The sequence below is a fragment of the Rattus norvegicus genome, chromosome 1, assembly GCF_021556685.1.
Source record: "Rattus norvegicus strain SHRSP/BbbUtx chromosome 1, alternate assembly SHRSP_T2T, whole genome shotgun sequence".
NCBI classification, from domain to species: domain Eukaryota; kingdom Metazoa; phylum Chordata; class Mammalia; order Rodentia; family Muridae; genus Rattus; species Rattus norvegicus.
Genome location: NC_141534.1, coordinates 146,203,173 through 146,226,467, shown reverse-complemented (window position 1 = coordinate 146,226,467; position 23,295 = coordinate 146,203,173). Strand labels below are relative to the sequence as shown.

Below are 23,295 nucleotides of genomic sequence, written 5' to 3'. Positions count from 1 at the left end.
CCCCTTGGTATTTCTTTTAATAAGCATGATATTGATATTGTTTGATTTGAGAGTCACATTCTGCCAAGGGTGCCCTTCAACCCCTGACTCTCCTGCCCTCTCCTCAGAGGACGGCTGGGGTGACACAGTGTGCCGCCATGCTCTCAGGCTTCTTTAGAAAGCACAGCTCAATGACGTTGGCATATCCATAAGCTATGCACTTATCACCACTAGTTTTAGAGTATTTTTGTTTATTACCTCCAAAAAGAAGCTGCTGGCCAGATGTGGCCGCCCACCTTTGACCTCAGCACTTGGAAGGCAGAAGCAGACAAATCTCTGAGTGAAAGGCTCTCCATGGTTACACAGTGAACCCTGTTCAAAGAAAGAATACTAAGAAAAAAGCTGCAGCTCCCATTAGCCCCACTCCTCACTGACTCGGCACCCAGTGGCTGGCCCCCCACAGTGACACTTTATCTCTAATGAAATGTGTCTGTTGTAGACATTTCCTATGAAAAGAAATATTCAAGTTGGCCCATACGCCGATAATCCCAATACTTGGAAACCAGGGCAGGCAGATCTTTGAATTTAGGCAAGCCCAGTCTACATACTGAGTTCCAGATTACACAAGTCTACGTAGGGGACCCTGTCTCAAAAAAACCGAAAACCAAAAACAAACCAAAAACAAAAACAAACAAGAAAGAAGCATGGAGTGTGGTCTTGTGTATCTGGCTTGTTTCAGAGTATGTGTCCCAGGTTCACCCCGATTAGCTTCAGTTTCAGAACTCCATTCCTTTCTATTACCCAATACTGCATTCTTCACATGCTCCTTCACAATTATCCATTCTTCTGTGGGATTTGTTTTAGATCGCCTGGGGGGTGATTTTTCCAGTACTCTGGCTAGGACCAGGAGGGGCAGTCCCACGGTGTGGGTCATGGTCCTGTTCTGCAGCTCAGGGGTCCAGGCTTCTAGGGTTGTCTGCAGAGAAAGTGACCCATCAGGGATCACCGGGGTGGGGGACCTCACACCTTCACTGGCCACTCCCTTTCCCAGCACCTCTGACAACTTCTGACACTCTCCTCCCAGTACCTTACCTGGCTCTGAACAGGAAGTCTTCCTGGCCCAGGAGCCAACCCATTATAGAAAATCTATTTGCAAAGTAAAGGCCCAGTGTCTTAGGATGGGGAATTAAAGTTATTAGCAAGTCTTTTCACAGATAAGTGGAACTCATTGGCCAGCCCCCTTCCCTGTGGAGGACCTCTCCTCTGAGGGGCCTGGGAGCAGCCCACTGTTTATTAGCACCTGGGTGTGAACTTTCATTAACAGGCCCCTGCTAATAGTGGCTGAGACAGAGGACTGTCGATAGAAAAGAGTCACCTCCCACTGCTCCCAGGCCCCATCCCCCTGCTTCCTGGCCCAACCGGCACATGGAGGAAACCCCAAGTGCCAGTCCCCAGTGAGGACATCAGTAGTCCTGTACCCAGGAAGGCACCCCCAGCCCAATGGTGGGGGAGCCTGTGACCCAAGTTCTCAGCCAATCCCAGGACCATCATAATGATGGGAAGTTATAAGGAAAGATGGGGCTCACCAGCCTGTAACAAGAGTCTGACACCCTCTTCTGGCCTCTGCTGGTACCAGGCATGCTCATGGTGCACCAAGAAGAATTCAGGTAAAGGGCTGGAGAGATGGCTCAGCCGTTAAAGGCTGGGCTCACAACCAAAAATATAAGAACACAGGTAGAACACCCAAACACATAAGAACAAAACTTAATACCTAAGCCATTGTTATGGAGGAAGGTGGAGCAGAGGAAGAGTGGCGGTGCCCAACAGTGTCCCCATTAGCAGATGACAGGCAGTCCCTGAGAAGGCTGCAGAGTCTGGTTTAGACTCAGGTAGAAGAGATGTGCAGACTAGCTGCACATGGGTTTTCTGGTCACATGACGAATAAAGCCATCTGAGTGGGTAAGTGCCCCACAGGCTTCTGCAACCTGAGAATGGGAGAGCTGAGGGAAGGCTGCCTCACCTAACTACTAAGTGTTCATCCCAGGGCCAGGCCAGGCCACTCCAGTCACACCTTCCGTCTGGTGCCACCACAGTGAGAGGAAGCACCGCATTAACTTTCGTACCTGGGCTCTGTGTGCATCACCCCAGCACTGCTCGCCTCTCGATGCTCCTGGCCTCTCATTCTTAGAACCACCAGCCCCCTCCTCAGCAGATAGTGCGCTGACCCCTAGCCAGTGTGTCTCGAGCCCTCATAGCCTGGAGTGGGCTTTGCCAGGTCTGGTTCCTTCTCACCGGTCCTAGGACACCTTGGAATTCCAGGCTCTTTGTCTTTGTTTCTATATGCTCACAGAAGCAGAGAGGGCAGACATGACAGAGTTGTAGCTGGCAGGACATGGACTTGGGACCCTTCCACTTACTTTTCCTCACATAGCTCTCCCCTGGGCAGTTTGAAGTTTGATGGGGCAGACATCTATTGTCCCTGTAGGTATGGACATGGCCACAAGCCTGTGTGGCTGACATTGCCATATGACCACAGTCAGGCCAGGGAGAGGCAGGCTTGGGACTCGGCTAGAGCCACAGGAAGGGAACGTGAGCTGTATGTGCTGTGTGAATCCTTCCCTGGTCATGTCTGGGTCCTGTGGCTGTTGTGTCATGGATGCTATCTGTACCTGAGTATTGTGTATGTCATGGATGCTCATCACAGCTGAGAGCCTAGCTAAGAGGGAATAGGGCTGAGGGAGAGGTGGGAAACTCACACGCTACCTCCACACTGTTCCTGGTGTACCACAGTGTTCTTGGCTGGCGGCTATTCCAACCAGCTGAGCCCCTTCGACTGTGGCAGCGGGGCTAGGAGAGTCTGAGGTTGTTCCAAGCTGTATAACTCGGTTCTACACTTTCCCCTGTAAATCAAAGACACTCATAAGGGCTGAAGTGTGGAGCACGCATGCCCCACGTGAGGCCTGCCGCTGAGCTTTGGGTTCTGTGTTAAGCTGAAGTCCCAAGGCTTCCAGCTCATCCCAAGGAAGCACTGTCAGGGAGAAGGGAGAGGGAAGGAGAAGGGAGGGAGGGAGGAGGGGGAGGGAAGGAGAGAAAGGAGGGAGGGGCTCTGTGCTGAGTTCTTATTCCCATTGAGGGAGAGGGCAGAGCACAGCGTTATCTGGGATGTTTAGCCGGTCAGTGTCAGTGCCAGGCAGGGCAAGGCACGTGGCTCAGAACAGTTAGATGGGGCACCACGGAGTGGCAGAAGCGAACCCAAAAGCGAACCCCTGCAGCTCCTAGGGCCAGGTTGGGAGGTAGCTTCCTAACGTTCTCAACATGGCCACATGGTGCCCTCAGAGAAACAGACATTTCCCTCAGCGTCTTGGAGTGTGTCGAGTTTTCCTGGGAGGAGTAGTTTCTGGAAGACAGCCAAGTGGCTCTCTGCTCTTCTCTCAGTTCCCCAGGACACCAAGCCTCTTCTGGTGATCGTCTCTCACCAGGCCCTGACTCGTTGACCCATCTCTCAAAGCCATGTGGCCTAAGCTGTCACTCACTCCACTCTTCTGGACTTTCATCCTTCGCTCTCCTCTGGGGCCCTGTCCCGACCTTGGTCCTGTTAAATACGTATTTTCCCACCACACAGCACTGCAGCCCTTTGGAGAGAGACTGTGAGGAAAGCTTAGAGTCGGAGAGGTGTGTGGAAAGAAAAGGGGTCACCATCCATCTTCAGAGAAGTGGCTCCACTGGGCCTATGTAGCTAGTGGTCCTCACTAGACGTGGGAGGTCCAGGAGCTGGGCCCTGCTTCCATCAGAGCTTGGAGACAGCAATGAACCACATGGGTAGCAGTGGCCAGTCTGTTTATTTAAATGGCATCTAAACTCCATGAGACACTCAGGATTTGAAGGTCCTCTAAATACCTCAGCTCTGCTGGCTCCATGGAGGTCCCAGGCTTTGAGCTGTGGCTCTCTGTTGCAGTCTTTCTACCTCTCGGCATCCTGGGCAGGGGCTGTGGAGTTCCAGGGTGCTCACTTCTTTAAGTTTTCTTTCTGGAGCATGATGGAGTACTTCCGAAGCCTGGACCACTGCTCACGCCCTTTCATCTGACTCTTCTGGAAGCTGAGGGCCACACAACCAGACATGAGAGCTGTCACCATAGCCACCCAGCCCAGTGGTCCCCTGGCTGTCCCTGAGCCATTCAGGTGGGAAACTCTGGAGGATGACACACCAGCTTCATCTTTGAACCCAGGACTTAGCCCGACATGCGACAGACATCTGGAAGGCCTAAGAAGGCAAGCCTGGTGTTCTAGGCACAGGCACTGTGAAGGGGTGGGAACTGAGGACCTAAAAGCCCAAGTACAAACGAAGTGCTCAAGGCAATCGTCCAGCCTCCTAAAGGAAGGCAATCACACAAGCTATAGCAGGGGCAAACATTGGAGACCCGCATCTGAATGACAGGAGCTGGTTCTAAAGCACAGAAACCGTGACTCACATCACGGTCACGTGATCAGAGGTCAGCCTTTTAAAACCCAGGGCTGGGGAGATGGCTCAGTGTTATAGGTGCTTACTGCTCTTCCAGAGGACCCAGGTTTGGTTGCCACACCCACATGTGACAGCTCTCAATAACTGACGATGCCAGCTCCAGAGACTGGATGCTGTCTTCTGGACCTCACAGTCACTGTACGCATGCATTACACACAGACACAGACACAGACACAGACACAGACACAGACACACACACAGACACACACACAGACACACACACACACACACACACACACACTTTTTAAACTTCTTTTCAGAGAGAGCTGTAAGGGGAGATCAAGGACAGGGAATGGAGCTCAGCGGCAGAGCATCTGCCCAGCATCCCAGGGCCCTTGGCTCCATACCAACCCAAACAAACAAGCAAGCGCAGTGTAAAAACCAAATGTATACATTTGGCTGACCTGGAACTCAGCATATAGACCAGGCTGTCTCTGAACTCATGGACACCCACCTGCCTCTGCCTCCATTGTGCTTGTATTAAAGGCCTGTGCCACCATGCCTGGCTCTAAGGTGCTTTGGGAACGATTTATAAAAGCAACGCATGCTCAGCAGTGCTCACTGCAGGGAGAATGACAAGTTCAGCACTGACTGGCTCTCTCTCTGGATCTGGCAACAAATTAAGACTATTCTTCCTTTTGTTTTTTGTTTGGTTTTCAAGACAGAATCTCTGTGTAGCCTTGATGGTCCTGGAACTCACTCCTTAGATCAGGCTGACCTCAAACTCAGAAATCTGCCTGCCTCTGCCTCTGAAGTGCTGGAATCAAAGGCGTGCGCCTCCAAAGATTTCTGCATAGAGCTCAGTCGCAGTTCCAAAGGGCCCTGAGGTTTCCCACAGTCACCACTAGTGGGCACCAGACTCCCACACTGTACCTCTTGGCTTGCAGGCCCACAGCCAAACTTCAGAATGAGCCCTGATGTGGAAACTGAGTCCTCAGATTTTCAACGGTTTACCTCACTCACCTGAGGAAGTAGTACCTTCAGCCCCACCCCTTGAATAACACTTTTTTTTTCACATGAGGGTAATTAATCCTTCATTGTCTGATAAACTAGCAGTGACTTTCTCTAAAGAAAATGCCAGGCAAGACAATACTGATGTCCCTCAGGGCCCACCAATAGTTTCTTCTAGACCCATAACCAGACTCAAGGCAAGGCAGGCCCCTAGAGGGGAGGTAGAAAGTGTGGTCCATGAGGAGATGCGCTACACTACTGAGGAGCTTAATGAGTTTGCTAATTCATCCAAGCAGAAGTCTGGGGAACATGTGTGGGAATGGATTTTAAGGGTGTGGGATAATGGCAGAAGGAACGTAAAACTAGGCAGGCTGAGTGTATTGACATGGGCCCTCAGAGTGAAGAGTCTAGGTTTAATATGGATTCTAGGTTTAATATGGAAGCTCGCACAGTTTAAAAAAAAGGTGTCAGGAATTTGTTTGAATGGCTGGCTATAGCGTTTACCAAAAGCTGGCCTACTGAAAAGGAGTGGAGATGCCGATATCCTTTGGTTTAGTGTTGACCAAGGGATTTTAAGGCTCAGGGAAACTGCAATGCTAGAGTGGATATGCTGTGTAAATCTCACTCTGCCACAATGGGAAGGCCCAGAAGACAGGCCCTTCACAAGTCCTATAAGATGCAAACTGGTGAGAGGGGCGCCAGCACATTTGAAGGCTTTTGTTCTCACCCTTTCCCTGTGCCAGACCCTAGGGTTGCAAACGCTGCTGCTCAACTGGATGAACTAAATGTAATGGTGAGTTCAATTGGGCCCTGGGGTAACAAGGACCAGGTGGTGGCATTGAATCACCAGAGACAAGGTGAACGTAGTTATTATAATGGACAGTACAGTCAAAACAGCATTCATAATGACCTAACAGGTAACGGTCAGCTCAGGAAAGGTGACTTTATAATGGCAGGTTTTGTATGGACCTTTGGTACTGGGTACCAGGGTCATGGTATTTCCAGGCATGAAATAGACAGGAAGCCTACTGCATCTCTGTCTGATCTGTGTAAGTACGTCCTTCCTACTCTTGTTGCCTGGAATGCCTGTCATGCAGTCTTATCCTGTCCCGTGCTCCCCACTGTAACGTCCAATGACTATGAACTAGAATCTACAAAGCTATAAGCCAAATAAACCTTTTCTACTCACAAGTTAATTATCTCAGGTATTTTGTCACAATGCCAGGAAGTTGGCCAAAACAATAAAGATATCTCTCAAAACTAAAACCCAGGGGCTAGGGAGACACCTGCATCTGTAAAGTGACAGTGCAAGCACGTGATCAGTGCTGGGAAGGTAGGGACAAAGGACCCCAGCACTCAGAGGACAGGTAGCCTGGCCAACCTGCAGGCCCCAGGCTAGTGAAAGACTGTTTCAAAACCAAACAAATGGGGTTGATGATAGGTCAGTGGTCAGGGGCAACTGCTTCTCTTGGCAGAGGACCTGCATTTCACTTCCAGCACACAAATCCGGTAGCTAACAACTCCCTGTAACTCCAAAACCTCTGGTTTCCCAGGTCGACTGAACTCACATTTATATTATACGCACCCACACACACCAGTACAACAAAAACAAACAAACAAAACCGAAAAGCCAAAATAACTGAACAGAAGCCCCCAAGGTGAACGGTACCTAAAGAGTAAGAAGGTGCAACATCAGAGGTGCTGGCTTCTACAGACACCGCACACGGGTGCCCTCATGTGACCATGCACACGTATGCACGAGTTTACAGAAAGGCAGAGTCTGAGGCAATGTAAGGTCAGGTAAAAGCATGTGGTGAAGCATGATCCCAAGGTAGTGGAACGCCAAGCTGAACGACCAAGAAATGCTAACGGGTGCTGATGATTTGGGGTGGTAGGATTAGGGGTTATTTAAATTTACTTTTTGCATATTCATGTTTTCCAATTTTTTTTATAAATATGTACACACACACACACACACACACACACACACACACACACTACTATTTTCTTTGCTTTTGGAACAATGTTTTGCTACATAGCCCAGGCTGGTTTCAAATCCCCACTTTGCTCTCCAGCCTCCCCCCCCCCCCCCCCCGCCCAAGTACTAAGGTTATAGCACTGTGTGGCAGGCACCATGCCTGGCTTCTGAGTACCTCTTTTTGTTGTTGTTGTTTTTTAAATAACAGTGGGAATTTACTCTATTAAGCTCATCGGTATCTGTGACAAGGTCACTCGGTTAAGGGTGGAAAAGTCTGTGGCCAGAGGGAAGTGAGTTACTCAGTCTGCTGCTGTGACCCTGGGTCTATTCCCACCAGTGGGTGTCCTGTTACTGACCTTTGAGTAAAGTGGGAAATGTCACCCTTTCTGACCAATAAAGGAATAAGGCCGGCTGAGCATAGACAGACATGGACAGAAGCAAGCTTATTAAACTGGGAGGTCACAGACCCCCACACATCCCAGGAACATCAGGGAGCTTCCGGGATGGCCCTTGGGAAGCACTCCCTGTTTTCAGTCTGTCTGCCAAAGCAATGGTGGCTTTCTGTGGAAAAGCTACAGAGAAACACAAAGCAAACCACCACACATGCTCACCACCCCAGTGTACCCATGTTCCTACAAATACACATTTCCCATCTTCTTCCTGACTCAAAACCAGGGTGGTACTGTCACGATGGCTTCTCATCTCTTCCCATCTTTTCAAACGTGTTAAATGTGTGCAGAGAGTGCGATGGCCCTTCACCCACATTCGCTGTCCTCAGCTTTATTTCCCCCGGGCTCTCTATAAACATTTCCCTAGATTTCACCATCTCTTACCGTTTTTACTTTCTGTCTCTATAAATACTTTCCTGGGTCATTTGGAAGTACAGTGGAGAAATCATGACACTTTCCCCTACATGTGTCTGAAGAGCAGGTCCCTAGGGTACAGAATGCCCCTGAGCATTGCTGCCAAACCTCTGACCTGGGCGGTGTCAGGAGAACAGCACCTCCCCCACGGTCCCTCTCCTCTTCCAAGATCCATGAGGCTGTATTTCTTTCTTGATCAAGCAGCACACCTCCCCGCATGAGACACTGAGAGTCACTTAAGTCGCTCAGCATAACATAGGAAGGGAGAAGTGGGTAGAAGGCTGGAGTGAAGCTCAGGGGTGGCAGCTAGCCTAGCAGGCAAAGACCCTTTTCCTTTCTAGAAAAGTTGGAGGGTGTTTTAGGCTGGCCCTGTAAGGTAGAAAGTAGAGGGTAGCTGTGCTGCCACCTAGTGGTCATACGTAGGATTTCCCCCAGGCACTTTTTTGTTGTTGTTGTAAACTTATTTGACTTTATGTGTATGGGGTTTTACCTGCATGTATGTGTGTTCACTGCATTATTCAGTGCCCTCAGAGGCCGGATGATGATGTCATGTCCTCTGAAACTGGGTTAAAGGCAGTGGTAAGCCACCCACCCTGTGAATGCTGAGAATCAAATCGGTCTTTGGCAAGAGCAGCAGGTGCTCTTTCCCTCTGCCGCATCTTTCCAGCCCTAAGGCATTCTGATTTTAACAGAGGGGAAGAGCGTGCCTGCTACTTATGGAGTAAACGATCTGTGGTGTTTGAATAAGGATGGCCCCCACAGGCTCACAGATTTGAATGTCTCCGGGAAGTGACATGATTTAAAAAGGTTAGAAAAATTAAGAGGTGTGGTCTTGCTGGGGTAGATGTGTCACTGTGGGTGGGCTCTGAGGTCTCAAAAAGACCTCATCAGATCCCCCACACATTGTCTCTCTCTATCTCTGTGTCTCTGTCTCTTTCTCCCCTTGGAAATCAAGATGTAGCTCTCAGTTATTTCTCCAACTAGACTCCTGCCTGCCGCCATGTTCTCTGCCATGATGACAACAGACTAAGCCTCTGAAACTGTAAGCCAGCCCCAGTTAAAATGCTCCCCTTAGTCATGGTCTCTTACAGCAACAGAACACTAAGACACAAACTATGTCTGGCACTGTGTATGTATTTGCTTACCTAAAACCTACAAGCCCTAGGAGTTGGGCCTACTCAAAATATCCAGTACATGGCTTGGCAAGTGGCAGATGCTGTGTACTGTGAGCTTGGAGACAGGATCTGAAAGGGTAACCCAGCCTGGGTCTCACAGCTAGTAAATGGGAGAGTCAAAATCTAAACCCAGGCCTGTCTGGTCTTAGCCTCTATAACTTGGCCATTGTACTTCCTGAGGGAGAGGTCTAAATGAAGAAAGGGGAGGGATTCTGATGGATCTGTTGGGCATTACCCTGACTGAAGAGACAACTGGCGCTCAGAGACCACTTTTTATGAGATAAAGACGTCTTGGAAGGGAATGAACCTATCAGCCATGAAGCTCTGGAAAGTCAGGCCAGGGCTGAGACTACAGCAACCCCCAGAAGACCCCATCCCACACAAAATAAGCAGCCAGACCACTGTAGGAACTGTCAAGGATTTATAGCATCCCGAGATGTCCTGTCAAGTGGGTTAGGGAGCCTGAGTGCTGTTCACTGGGCTTTTTAAGCAGAAAGGAAAGCAAGCAAAGGGTTGGGGAGAGGTGAAATAAATAAAAGAGAAGAAATACACCCATAATAACCATCTGTGATGGGGAGAAGAAAGTCAGAGACCAGTGGTGGCTAGGCATTTCCTACAAATGGCCAGAGAGTAAATAAGTCATACCTGAAGAGTCATGTGCTTCCCACTGCACCTACTGACTTCTGCCATGGAAGCTCACACACAGCCCTTGACTATCTATGAAGTTGTGCTCCAGTAAAGCTTAATTTAGAATGAGTGGGCCCTCCTGCCAGGAGCCCAGTGCTAGGCCCTCCTTTTGAAATGTTTGTCAAGAAGGAATACCAGATGGTTGGGGATTTAGCTCAGTGGTAGAGCGCTTTCCTAGCAAGCGCAAGGCCCTGGGTTCGGTCCTCAGCTCCGGGGGGAGGGGGGCTGGGGATGGGGGGGGGAGTACCAGACACTCCCCCTGCTCCCTAACCACACTCCAGTATGCTGCCCCTGTTCTTAGTTGCCCACTAGAACTTGACGGTAGACACTATTGCTGAAGACAACATACACTTTGGTCAAAGGATATAGAGAAATCAAACTGGTTCTGGACTGGAAGCTTCCTTCCTCCCTGCTGGCTATTATTTACAGTAGCAGAAAGTGCTCTGCAGGCTGAAGGGTCATTAACAGTCTTACCCAGATGTGAACCCTGAGAGCTACAGTAACAGCAGCTTGCTGAGGCAGCAGGGCCATTGGTGCAGTAGTGGCCTGAATGTTATGGGGGTAACTAACCATGGTTTGAAGTCGGATTTAAGGTCTGCCCACAGAAGGTAACTCAGGCCTGGTACTATAAACCTGGCCAGGGTTGGAGATTGGTTCTGATGCTTTGATTCAGTCAGGGATCCGCATGTCCAAATGCTGAAGTGGGGCAGGGCCCTTAGAGTTGTGCAGGCAAGGATGCAGGGAGGAGGAGAAAAGATAGTTGTACCTGAGGGTTGGGGAGAGATGGATGGATGGGGGAGCTGCAGGAGACAAAGCCACTCAGCCAAGTGATCTCGGGTAAGTGGCCGCTGGCCGTGTCCCCGACTGGTAGCAGGTGGAAAATTAGAAATGCCTAGTCATTGAGTTAGCAAAGGCATGTTAAAATAAGAGTGTGTGTGTGTGTGTGTGTGTGTGTGTGTGTGTGTGTGTCTGTCTGTCTGTCTGTCTGTCTGTCTGTCTGTCTGTCTTTCATTCTCAGATCCAAAGATAGCTCCTAGGCAGGCACGCGCTGGGAGCACAAAGCAGTGTAAGCCAAAACTCACTGCTACAGACCAGAGGCCCATCGCTGGGGAGCCAGGAGCCCTAAGGCAGAACACACTACTCCAGTATTGTGCTAAGTGGACATAGTATTAAAGTGCCTCCTAAATAGGTGAGCATGGAGTGTTCAGCCCCAAACCCACGTCTGTCACTCCCTTCCCACCACGGCATAGCAAACATCAAGGTAGAAGTGCGCAAAGTTCGCAAGAGCCAGAGACCAGTGTAACGCAATGTCTTCTGGACATGACAGGGCCACTGCCCCCACAAACTCACCGAGCTATGGTTCCATACACAAGAACAGCACAGAGCAAGCCAGTCAGCACTACAGTGTGGGTGAGGAAGGGTCCAGAAGCCACCCTCATCTGAGAAGCTACTGGCAGTGGATGGTTACCATGGGAGGGAAAGTCCTTTTCCTTCAGTGATGCAGCCTCTTTGGCTGCCCATGCTCTAAAAGAATGGCTCCAGGGCAATGTGCACATGAGCAGCACTAACGAGCCAGTGGGTTTAAAAGCCAACAATGAAGTACACACAGTTGGACAGGGATGTGGTGGGGAGTCTGAGAGGATGAGAGCAAGGCAGTGGGAAATGAATATGATTAAATTATACTGTGCACATCCATGAAATCCTCAAAGAATAAAGAATCCAATTATTATAACACAACAGGAGCACTAGAGCACATCCCTGGGTGCACAAGTCACTTTAATTTTTGAAGTGAGAAACTGTGCAGGTATGGCCCACGAGCCATAGTTAGCTGAACATGTTATGATGGTTCTTCTTTTTTTTTTTTTTTTCTTTTCTTTTTTTTCGGAGCTGGGGACCGAACCCAGGGCCTTGCGCTTGCTAGGCAAGCGCTCTACCACTGAGCTAAATCCCCAACCCCTATGATGGTTCTAATAATCCACAGAAAAAAGAAGAGATGGTCGTGGCAGGGAATCAAGTGAAGCACTCCCTCTTCTCTGTCTCCCCTTCCTTTCCTTCTTTTCTGTCTGTATGTGGTAAATGCATATGGACCTGTGTTCATACAGGTGTGGGCATGAATGCATGCTCTTCAAGAGCCATCTCCCTTCTTCATCTAATTATCTTTATTTTAAAGATAACTTTTTATTATTTTATGTGTATAGAACAATAGGTCAAATATCTCCCTGTCTTGTCTCAGCAGGAGCCATCATTAGTTTAACCTGAACCACCACCCTTTCTGCCCCCTTGCTGTGAAAAGCCCCATGGGAAAGTACTCAATCCTGCTTCAGAAACTTGGGGTTGAAATGCCCCAGCTAACTGCATGTTTTTGGCTGCTGTTAAACTGACTTGCTTGCTTGCTTGCTAAATGTGTTTTGAGGCTGATTTGTGAGAAATGTTTTTCTCTAGGCGTACAGACTCTCAATTTGGACTTTGGTCCTGCTGATTTGCTTTGGGTCTGTACCCACAAGATACATGGATTTTACCTGTCTGTATGTCTGTGTACCATGGGGGTGCCTGGGCCAGAAGAGACCAGAGGAAGGTGTCAACTCTTCGAGGATGGCTGTGAGCTACCATGTGAGTGATGGGACTCAAACCAGGGTCCTCTGGAAGAGCAGCCACTTCTCTCCCTGCTGAACCACCTCTCCAGCCTCCATATTGGTTTTTGAGGGTCTCTCATCGGCCTGGAGCTCACAGAGTAGGATAAGTCAACCCACATGGTAAAACCCTTCAGTTAGCAGCAATTAGGTATAGAAAGGCTCAGAAACCACACTGAGTGGCAGCTCAGCAAGCACAACCATGCGCTGGGTGCTCTCTTACCTCTTCTGGAGGAACTGCTCGTATCTTTTCTCCATTGACAACACCTGGCTATATGCCAAGTCCTTTTGAGAAACGGTGCACTTTTTGGAGATATCTTCCAGGAGTGAGTAATCCTCAAAATTAAAATAGAAAACAGAATCTGTGGTATTCTTGGGATCATGAGTAGAGTTGGTATTGTCATATGGACGGGCCCCTGTGAGGAAAGGAGACCAGTGCGCTCAGTGCAGTTGCTTTCTCCATGGGGCAAGGGTCCTCAGGTGTGGAACTGTTCTGTGTGTGGAGGCCAGCTTATCTGCCTTGAGCTGCCAGGGAGTTACTTAATTATGCAGAACAAAGGCCTTGCCAGCACTTTGTCAAACCCCATGGGAACCAGGCTGCAGCCTCCTCTGGCTTGGGACAGAGGGGACTGAGAAAGCACAGAGGAGGAGCGAGGAGGTTATCATGCTTTTGTGAGACATCAGGAAAGCCAGAAAGAGTGTAGTGGACCCTATCATTGGGTAGTTGTCCTCATATTTATTCTCTTCCATACCATGAAGCAGAAAAAATGGATGGTGTGGAGACACAACAAACAGTGGCTTCCAGGGGATGTCTGGTGGGTGGCATGTCGGGGCTGAGAAGGCACAGATAGTCTCAGCCTTGGCCACGTCCATGAGGCTTACAGAACAGTTCCTGGAAAAGATTAGCACCTGGGAAAAAAAAACATCTTCTCTCAGACTTGGCTCTCACAGAAAGGCAGAAGGTAGAGGCCACCTTGGGACCCTACTCCAGGACCCCTCCTCTCATCTCCTGGCATCTGTCCCTCTTCAGACACTTGTCACCGCAAGAAAAGTCTTGTTATCACTCCAATGTGCTCTTCTCATCCCCTCACTATGGCCCTGAGGTTGCAGGGCCCCTCCCGCCTGCCTCTAGGGTCCCTCTGCCGCTTTATGAGCTCATTCTTCTGGCGTTGTCTCTCTGGTATACTCATCTCCTGGAGACTACAAGGACCCAACAGTGTTCTGACCACTGGTGGGCACAGAATGGACATATATAGACTCATGCATTCTTTTAGGGTCTCCTGGGGCCCTAAAGGGCCTCTTCCTCTGCCAAGTCATCTCAGGAATCACAGACTTTGTCTCTGCCCTGAAAGGATTAGGAAATTAGCAGGACGTGGCTGGATCGGCTACATCCAGAGGGAGCCCAGCGCGTGGGTTCTAGCTCCGTGTAGAAGACGATGTTCCCTGTCCCCGCCTGTCTATGCTGTAGGTCTCATCAGTAGGAGGTATGTCCACATCTTCCTGCCAGTGTACAAAGGCTGGTCCCTCTGTCCTGAACCCACACTCGTCCCTCTTCATACCCTCAGATCTGAACTTTGGATAGTTTCAACTCTTTTGATTCTGCTGTCCCCTCCTGTGACATTCCTTGACCCTCTGCAACTTCTGCATTAGGTGGTCTGTTCTGTGCGTCCATTACAAATTACATCACAGCCTTTCTTGTGTTCTGAGGCAGCTGTTTGGTGATTTGTCTCCTGATGAAAGCATGAGCACCTGAAGGGTAGCAACTTTCTCTTTGATGTGTGGTTCCTTATTTAATGCTTGGGATTGAATCCAGGACCTGCTAACATTCAGTCTACTGCAGAGCACTACCCACAGCCTTGGGAATTTCTCTTCAATATCCATATACCCCAAAGTAAATCTAAGGCCTAGCACACAGTAGGCTATCAACAAATATGTCTAGAAGGGATGATGAAGACATTCATAGAAGAGGAACAAGGTCCTGGGAACTTACCATGCCAGGCAAAGCTGGGACTGGGGCCACAGCATAAATGGCTTCTTCTGTGGACATTGTAGGGCTGTGGGGCACAAAAAAGGGGTGTTCTCCTTCTGTGAAGGTTTCAGACTTTACTCTCTCCCCCTAGGTATTTATCCTAGAGAAATGCTTGATGTGTATCCGTAGATATATGAAGAAATCATTCACAGTAGTAAGTAAATAAATAAATAAATAAATAAAATCTAAATACAGTGGGGTACTCACCAGCAGGAGGCTGCATAAGTCGCAGAATATAATGCACAGTGGAAGCTGAACTAGAGGTACCACACGTGTACCAACATGAATAGCTCTCATGGTCAATGTTACAAAGCAAGTTAGTATTGAATAAGTTTCCTAAATATACACAATTTAATAAGTGCATTGTTTTGAGGCAAAATCATACATACATGGTTAATTTTGTTTTGTTCTTTCGTTTTTCAAGACAGGGTCCCTCTGCGTAGCCCTGGATGTCCTAGAACTCATTCTGTAGACCAGGCTGGCCTTGAACTCAGAGATCTGCCAGACTCTGCCTCCTGGGCACTGAGATTGAAGGCTGCACCACCACCGCCCGGCTACGGGTGGTTAATTCTTAAATCAAAGGAATGATAATAATGAAAATAATGTAGAAACTGTGGGAGAGAAACTACCCTAGGATTAGCCCCTGGCTGAGCCACCAGTGGCTTGGAATCCTTTGTACAAGCTAGGTAAGGCCAGTTGAGACCCGATGTGGCTGTCTACAGGCATGGGGGCAAGGTTAAAGAACTGCTTTCTGTAGCCAGTAATATTTATTGGAGAGCAGTTGCTAGTTAACAACCTTCAGGGAAGAAGGGAGAGGATATGGTCAGTTCCTTAGGGAATTAGAGATAATTGGTTCTGCTGGACACAGGGAATTATCCATCATCCTACACACACACACACACACACACACACACACACACACACACACACACACACACAGAGAGAGAGAGAGAGAGAGAGAGAGAGAGAGAGAGAGAGTACAGATTCATTTACATGCATATAATATTTAAAAAACATTTTTGAGGGGTTGGGGATTTAGCTCAGTGGTAGAGCGCTTGCCTAGGAAGCACAAGGCCCTGGGTTTGATCCCCAGCTCTGGAAAAAACAAAAACAAAAAATCAAAAAAACACATTTTTGAGACAAAGTCTCACTATGTAGCCCTGACTGGCCTGGAGCTGACTGTGCAGCCCAAGCCTCTTAGTTTCTTGGGTGCTAAGATTAAAGGTTCACACCACCAGGCAGTGGTGATGCATGCCTTTAATCCTAGCACTGGAGAGACAGAAACAGGCAGATCTCTGGGAATTCAAGACCAGTCTGGTCTTCACAGCAAGTTCCAGACCAGACAGGGCTACACAGAGAAATCCTGTCTCAAAAGCGAAACAAACAAACAAACAAACAAACAAACAAACAAACCAACCAACCAGGTACCTGGGGAAACTGGTGAGAGTTATTTTGAGAGACCCTCTGTGGTCACAAGGTATAGTAACAGAACACAGGTCTGTGTTCTACCCACATGCCACTGTGTTCGGCAGTGGCTATGGCAGCAGACTCTAGGCAGAGACTGTCAGTCTGACCTGTGGAACAGAGCCATCTGTTTGACAGATTATCACCCTTGTCCTGTCCCTAACCCACTGACCTGTCAACAAGCAACTTGCTGGTGGGTCCTTTGGTCCCGCTGGCTGTCACGAGGTGGAGGGAAGCATTAGTGCATAGCACTACACACATAACTTCAAACTTCACTGGGTAGTCAGGGTACACATTTTGTCCTTTGTGCACCAGGAAGAACCGGAGGAAGTGAATGCTTTGGCAGAAACATTTTTCAGGCAGAGCAATGACCCCAAAGAGGAATCCTGGGGAGAAAACAACTCTAGCTGATTAGAAAAGATGAGGTAGCAGCCATGGTTCTAGTTCTATGACCAGGAAGTATATGAGGGACATGTGGGGGCAAGGACCAAATCAAGCAATGAACAGCCTCTGCAGGGGGAAGGTCATGGCCACCAAGAGCCTTGTGCCTAGAGAGGAGTTGAGGAATGGGGGACCAAAGCTAAGGAGGAACAGGGAAACAGACAGCAATGGCCTTGCTGGCCTGTGGCTGCCCATGGGATGCATGGCATCCAGGGATGACCTTAGAAAGTGTGTGCTACCAAACAAGGATCTACTGATGTCCTGCTGAAATGAAAATGAGCTTCCGGCTGAGGGGCGGCAGCCATTGTTGACTCATGCATCCCTGTTGAAGTCTGATTAGTAGATGCTCTCAGATGTCTGCTTCTGCAAAACTGGACCAGGACCCTAGGCCCCACCCACAGTGCTGCTCACCCAGAACAGCTGCTGGTCTCGCTTTAGCCACAGTCTAGGCCTCTCAGTTCTAAACCTAGCAGAGTTCCTGCTGACTGGTGTGGGGGACAGGAAGGCACTGGAAGCTGACCTGCTCTGAGAGCAGGGGGAGAGGCTGCAGGCTATCTCCAGCTGTCCTGGAGACAGATCCTCCCTGTAGTGTAACAAGGTGACCTGGTGCATTGCAGGGCACAGAGCACACTCCCAGAGAGGACACGGGCAATAGAAGCTCAGTGGTGTGTCCCAGGAATGAAGGAGGGGGAAGCTGGTCCAGCTGCCCCAGCCTGGGGACACGAAGCAACTGAGGGAATTCCCAGGCTTGTGGAGTCTCCCTGAGGAGATGCAGCAGGTGCCCAGTTGAGGGGAGTGATAGGGACTCACCTTGAGCCAGGTCCCACAGAATGAGCACACCATCCTCACAGGCAAGGGCCAGGTAAGAGGAGAAGCTGCTGATCTGAGACACTACGATGGGCGCAGCACAGGGCCACACATTCTCACAATCTAGAGAGAGGAGACCATTTGCCAGGCTCCCCACAGACCCTGCCCTGCCCAGCACCTCCACACGGGGAATCTGATACCCAACTGGTCTGCTTAGCCCAGGTCCTGGGCACTGGGAGCCCTTTGTCTAGACGCTTCACCTCTTTCTTCAGTGCTGAGCTCCTCTCCCAGAGCAAAATAAGTCTGCTAACGTCTAGCGGCCACTTGCAGGCACTCACAGGACATTGTTAGACTTGTTATAGGTAGCATTCATTTAATTCTCAGACGAGTTCTAGGCAGCAGGTCCTGTTAGAACCCCACAGCACAGATCAGACTGAGGTACATAAGCAAATGGCTTGACCAAGGCCACAGCCAATCGGTAGACCAACCCATGGGGATTAGAAACCAGGGTGCCTGGGAGAGGGCTAGGCCTTTCCTTCTTCTTGCATACTCAACCGGATTCACTTCTAAAGCACAGCGTGAAAGTAAAACACAGGTGTCACTCAAGACCTCACCCTGAGTGGACCCCACGTGGAGCTGCGTCCATGGTTGTGTCTGGCAACAATCACCACCTGCATTTCAACCTCAGAGGGTTTCCCTGGATTTTGCTATTTATAACCAATACACTCAGCAGACAGTGATGTATACTGACTTAGTTGTGTTTCAAAAACAAAAAACAAAACCAAAAGAGGGAGATGAAGGCACTGGCCTGAACTCTAGGCCAGGCCTAGCATTGGCCTTCAGAAGCCAAGTCCATTCTCCTTTCACAACAGATTCTGTGGGACCCTGTGTACTTAACTCTGGACACTGCCATGAGAGACATCACGATGTAGGGACAGACCTAGAACACCCACTGAGCACCCTATTTCTGGAGCACAGATCTGGCTGTCTCATACAGCTCAGCCGGAGAAGCACGTGTTCTCAGAGCCCTGAGCCTAGGCACTGTCTCAGTCTTGGAAGTTCAAGTACCAGTTTTATCCTTCAGAGTTTTGTTCAGTGAATAGAGGAAGAAATTGTGACTTCCAGTCCAGTGTATGCCAAGGACACATGCTGTTCCTGGGGCGGGGAGAGAAGAAAGGATGTGATTAGGTATCAGGAAGCCTTGGGTTTGTGTGGCAAGTAGGCTGCTGCTGGAGTCTGGAGCGCCTTGTGCTGGCAGGTGCCACTCTGGCAGAGAGGTGGAGATCTGGGGAAGAACAGTGTGGCACCTCATGGAGGATGTTCCCAGGGCACAGAGGCCCTTTGGCCATCTCACATCATTTGGAAAGGTCAGTGCCCACTTGGATGTCAGAGTTTGTCTGATTGCTACTGTAAGGTGAGTTGGTGACCAGAAACCGTATGTCAGACATAAGCTCACATGCCCCATAGGGTAACCCCTCCTGAAATCGTGTGGCTTTCATTTTAGGGAAACTGGGATTGGGAGTGCAGATCAAACAGACACTCCAAACTACAGCTAGCAGTCTGATCTCCAACTTCACCCGTCCCACCATGCAAGAGTTGCCCAAAGGACCACTCTCCCAACTCCACTTACCGGAAGAGCTCTTGACATCCGTTGGTGTGGTTGTTAAGGAGTTAGTATAGAAGAAATGGAAGGTGGCCATACTGGAAAAGACAGACAGGAGTCAGAGGCACGCAGACCCCTTGGCAAGATGAGATGTGGCATGATATGGAGGTAAGACCAGAAATGGCTAGAGGTCCTCCCTCCCAGGGCCCGTCATAGTCACAATCTAGCTGCTGAGGCTGGGGGCCAAACTTGGACACAGAGGAAGACAGTGCTACTGTAGGTAGGATCACTCAAAGGTCAGCAGGGCACAGGATGAGGCCTTAGCCAAAGGATCCCCCAGCTTTAGGAGGTCACATCTATGCTCAGAGGAGATTCCTTGAAGGCAGACATGGGTGACATTTCATAAATGCTTTCTCACTGGGGGTTCACAAAACTCAAAGCATACAATAAGCTGGAGTGTTTGCAGATTCTCGTGGTATTCCCATTGTGGATAATTAATATGGCCCCTAAATATCTTGTTGGGCAGTAGGATGACCTGGGAACCACCAAGCCAGAGTAGGGTTTTGGTTCACAATAAAGGGCAAAGCCTTTAGACTCCATGCCCCACTATGAGGACATTTAAGATCCACTTGACAGCAAGATGGGAGGTCTTTCTTCACATGTGAAAACAAGAATGTTCCAGAGCTAGAAGGTAAGCTGGTTCTTAAAACCATGGCTACTTCAGACACTGGGCTCAGTTTTTATCATCAAAACATTGGCTAATGGGACCTACGTGCTGACCAAGGTGTAAGCACACGTTACCTCTAACTTACTGTAGCAAATATAGCCCTAAATGACATCACATTTAGAAAGACAAGGGGGGGGGGTGGTGCTCAGCAGCAGAGATCCTGTCTGGCATGCACAGACCCTGGGTTAGATCCCAGGACCGCAAAACAGCAAGAAGGAAACGAAGGAAAATGTCTGTAACAGTAGTAGCTTACTTCCTGTTTTGTTATCTTTTGTTAGAGAAGGTGCCATACATGTGTCTAAAATGAACTCCAGTGCTCCTCTCCACGGGTGTGCTCCTGCTTCCCCTCCCTGTCTGCAGTGCTGGACTTTGAACCCAGGGTTTTAGGCATACTAGACAGTGTTCCCCTGAGCTGCACTCTACTGCTCCTTTAAAACTGTAGCTGCCAGCCTTCCTTCTAGCTGTATTTAAACTCTCCACACAGCGTTTTACAGGAATCTGCTGGGACTGGAGAGGCTGCTCCGTGGTTAAGAACACTGGTTGCAGGGCTGCAGAGATGGCTCAGCGGTTAAGAACCCCGACTGCTCTTCCAGAGGTCCTGAGTTCAATTCCCAGCAACCACATGGTGGCTCACAACCATCTGTAAAGAGATCCGATGCCCTCTTCTGGTGTCTGAAGACTGCTACAATGTAATATATATGTAAAATATATGTAATAAATGAATAAATTAAAAAATATTTTTAAAAAAAGGGCTGCTCTTCTAGAGCAGTTCAGGTCCCAGCACCCACACGATGGCCTACAATTGTCTAAAACTCAGTTCCAAGGGATCCGAGCCCTCCCCTGACCTCTGTGGGTGCTGCAAGCACATGGTGTACAGACAGATGCAGGCAAGACACCCATATATGTAATATTAAAAACTAATTGAGAGGGGCTGGAGAGATGGCTCAGTGGTTAAGGGCACTGACTGCTCTTCCAGAGGTCCTGAGTTCAAACCCCAGCACCCACATGGTGGCTTACAACCATCTGTAATGAGATCTGATGCCCTTTTCTGGTATGTCTGAAGATAGTGATGGCATACTCATAAAATAAATAAATCTTCAAATTAAAAAAAAAAACTAATTGAGAGGGGTTGGGGAGGGGCTGGAGAGATGGCTCAGCGGTTAAGAGCACCCGACTGCTCTTCCAGAGGTCATGAGTTCAATTCCCAGCAACCACATGGTGGCTCACAACCATCTGTAAAGAGATCCAATGCCCTCTTCTGGTGTATCTGAAGACAGCTACAGTGTACTTATATATAATAAATAAATAAATCTTAAAAAAAAAAAAAAAAAAAAAAAAAAAAAAAAGAAAAGAGAGGGGTTGGGGATTTAGCTCAGTAGTAGAGTGTTTGCCTAGGAAGCGCAAGGCCCTGGGTTCGGTCCCCAACTCCGAGGAAAAAAAAAAAAAGAGAGGGTTGGGGATTTAGCTCAGTGGTAGAGCGCTTGCCTAGCAAGCTTGCTAGGTCCTGGGTTCGGTCCCCAGCTCCGAAAAAAGAAAAGAAAAAAAAAAACAAAACAAAAAAAAATGAATTGAGTAAAATTAAGAACAACTTTTTTTTTAAAAAGTGTTGAAATTCTACCAAGTCAGAAAGAGTTTTTAGATGGGTCCAAGAAGTACCAGGAAGCAGGGCCTGGTAGCCTCCTCCCTCGGGTTCACCTGAGTGGGCCTCCTCCCTCAGGCTCACCTGAGTGGGCCTCCTCCCTCGGGTTCACCTGAGTGGGCCTCCTCCCTCAGGCTCACCTGAGTGGGCCTCCTCCCTCGGGTTCACCTGAGTGGGCCTCCTCCCTCAGGCTCACCTGAGTGGGCCTCCTCCCTCAGGCTCACCTGAGTGGCTCCTCTTCCCACTCCCCTTCCAGGTGCTTCTTATAGGAGGCATAGAAGATCTCCATGTGTTGTTCCCACTGCACATCCTTGATAAAGTGGTTCTGCCCAGAGCCTAGCCCGAAGTAGTCCTCCACCTTTGCAAAGATTTCCAAGGGGCTTTTAAATGTGGTGCCTGGATTGAAAAGTTCAATGAAACCTCATTTCCTTTGTCAGTACCCCTGCCTCCTTTAGGAGCCTTATCTCAGAAACCCATTCTTGGTCTGCAGCGGGTCTGTGAGGCTGGGGTCCAGTCCTGTCTATGCTCTCCCTCACTGCACAGGTTCAGTCCAGGTAGAGGGTAGCTATCTCCCTACCCTGTCTACACCTCCAACCCAGCGCCACACATTTTCTTCAAAAAGAGCCAAGGAAATGCCTGTGGTGTGCTAAGGCCTTAAGATAATGTTGTCGCTCCAACAAAGTAAGGCCCTACCTGGAAATGGCCATCACCTGCAGCTGTCTCAAGAGCCCTCTTCCTATGACTTCCGGCTCTTCTGACGAGCCCTCTTCCTAGGCAGTGTGTTGCTCCCACCCATTCCTCTTGCAGGACTTCTGCTCTGTCAGTCACCTTCACTCTCATTCTTCATTCCCCAAACCCACAGCCCCACCTCTGCTTTCTGGAGCCAGGTGTAAGACCCAGGATCTCATGCACAGTAGCCAATCATTCTAGCACTCAGCTATACCCCCACTCCACGACAGTCATTCTGTGAGCACGTGTGCACTTGTTACTGTAGGTGTGTGTGAGGCCAGAGGTAGATGTCAGGTGTCTTGATCACTCTCCACCTTCCTTGTTGGAGACAAAGCCTGTCACTGAGTCAGAAGTTCATTGATTAAGCTAAGCTGAATGGACAATGAGCTGCAGAGACCCACCTGTCTCTCTGTATTCCCTCTCAGTTCTGGGATTAAAGGCACAAACCACCACACTACATTTTTATGTGGGTTCTGGGGATCTGAACTCAGGTCATCATGCTTATGCAGAAGGTACTTTACCTGCTGAGCTATAACCCAGACCCCACTGCCGTTCTTATACATGTTTCTTATATACATTTGCTTACAACTCTATCTCTCTAACTGCCTACCTACCTACCTTTCTATGTATCTATCATCTATCTATCTATCTATCTATCTATCTATCTATCTATCTATCTATCTTCTACTCTACCTACTGTCTACTTACCTATACTATCTACCTATATCTAATATCCATGTCTGTCTGTCTGTCTATCTATCTATTCCAGTTTTCTCTAAAGTTTCTTAGGTTTAGCACTGAAAATTCCACATCCCAGGAAATCCCTCAAGTCTTTGGCTAGTCAAACAGGTATGAATGGTCAGTCCATGTAGCAGTGTAAATGCTGGGTCATAGCCTGGGAAAGCCTCTACCAGCTAAGCCACATCTCCAGCCCCTCTTTCATGCTCTTAACCATACACCTGGATGAATAGACACTCTGAGGTTTTGTTGTTTGTTTAGTTTTCTGTTTTACTGTGGTTGCTTTTGTTTGATGTATATAGCCCAGGCTGTCAGCAGCAGATTCACTTTGTAGCA

General features: G+C 48.9%; 1 protein-coding gene and 1 long non-coding RNA gene across 10 annotated transcripts in view; both read right to left on the bottom strand.

Moving 5' to 3' along the window:
* Positions 1–213: 213 nt before the first annotated feature.
* On the bottom strand, positions 214–2,879 carry LOC147996858 (uncharacterized). The gene is made up of 4 exons (XR_015651733.1): positions 2,743–2,879; positions 2,103–2,315; positions 781–955; positions 214–351 (listed from the first exon to the last, which is right to left on the bottom strand). It is a non-coding gene; the product is annotated as an uncharacterized LOC147996858 (long non-coding RNA).
* Positions 2,880–3,799: 920 nt separating this feature from the next.
* The window catches only part of Wdr93 (WD repeat domain 93), a 47,064-nt gene continuing 27,568 nt past the window's right edge, over positions 3,800–23,295 (bottom strand). For 4 of the 9 annotated variants that reach the window (XM_087582092.1, XM_087582119.1, XM_087582084.1 and 1 more), the window contains 9 exons: positions 21,717–21,888; positions 19,154–19,224; positions 18,592–18,678; positions 17,527–17,646; positions 16,448–16,661; positions 14,773–14,836; positions 13,535–13,691; positions 13,006–13,198; positions 3,800–4,075 (listed from right to left, as the gene is read on the bottom strand). In XM_087582092.1, the coding sequence (XP_087438218.1) occupies positions 3,985–4,075; positions 13,006–13,198; positions 13,535–13,691; positions 14,773–14,836; positions 16,448–16,661; positions 17,527–17,646; positions 18,592–18,678; positions 19,154–19,224; positions 21,717–21,888 (1,169 nt within the window). In that variant the 3' untranslated portion in view covers positions 3,800–3,984. 9 annotated transcript variants of the gene reach the window in all.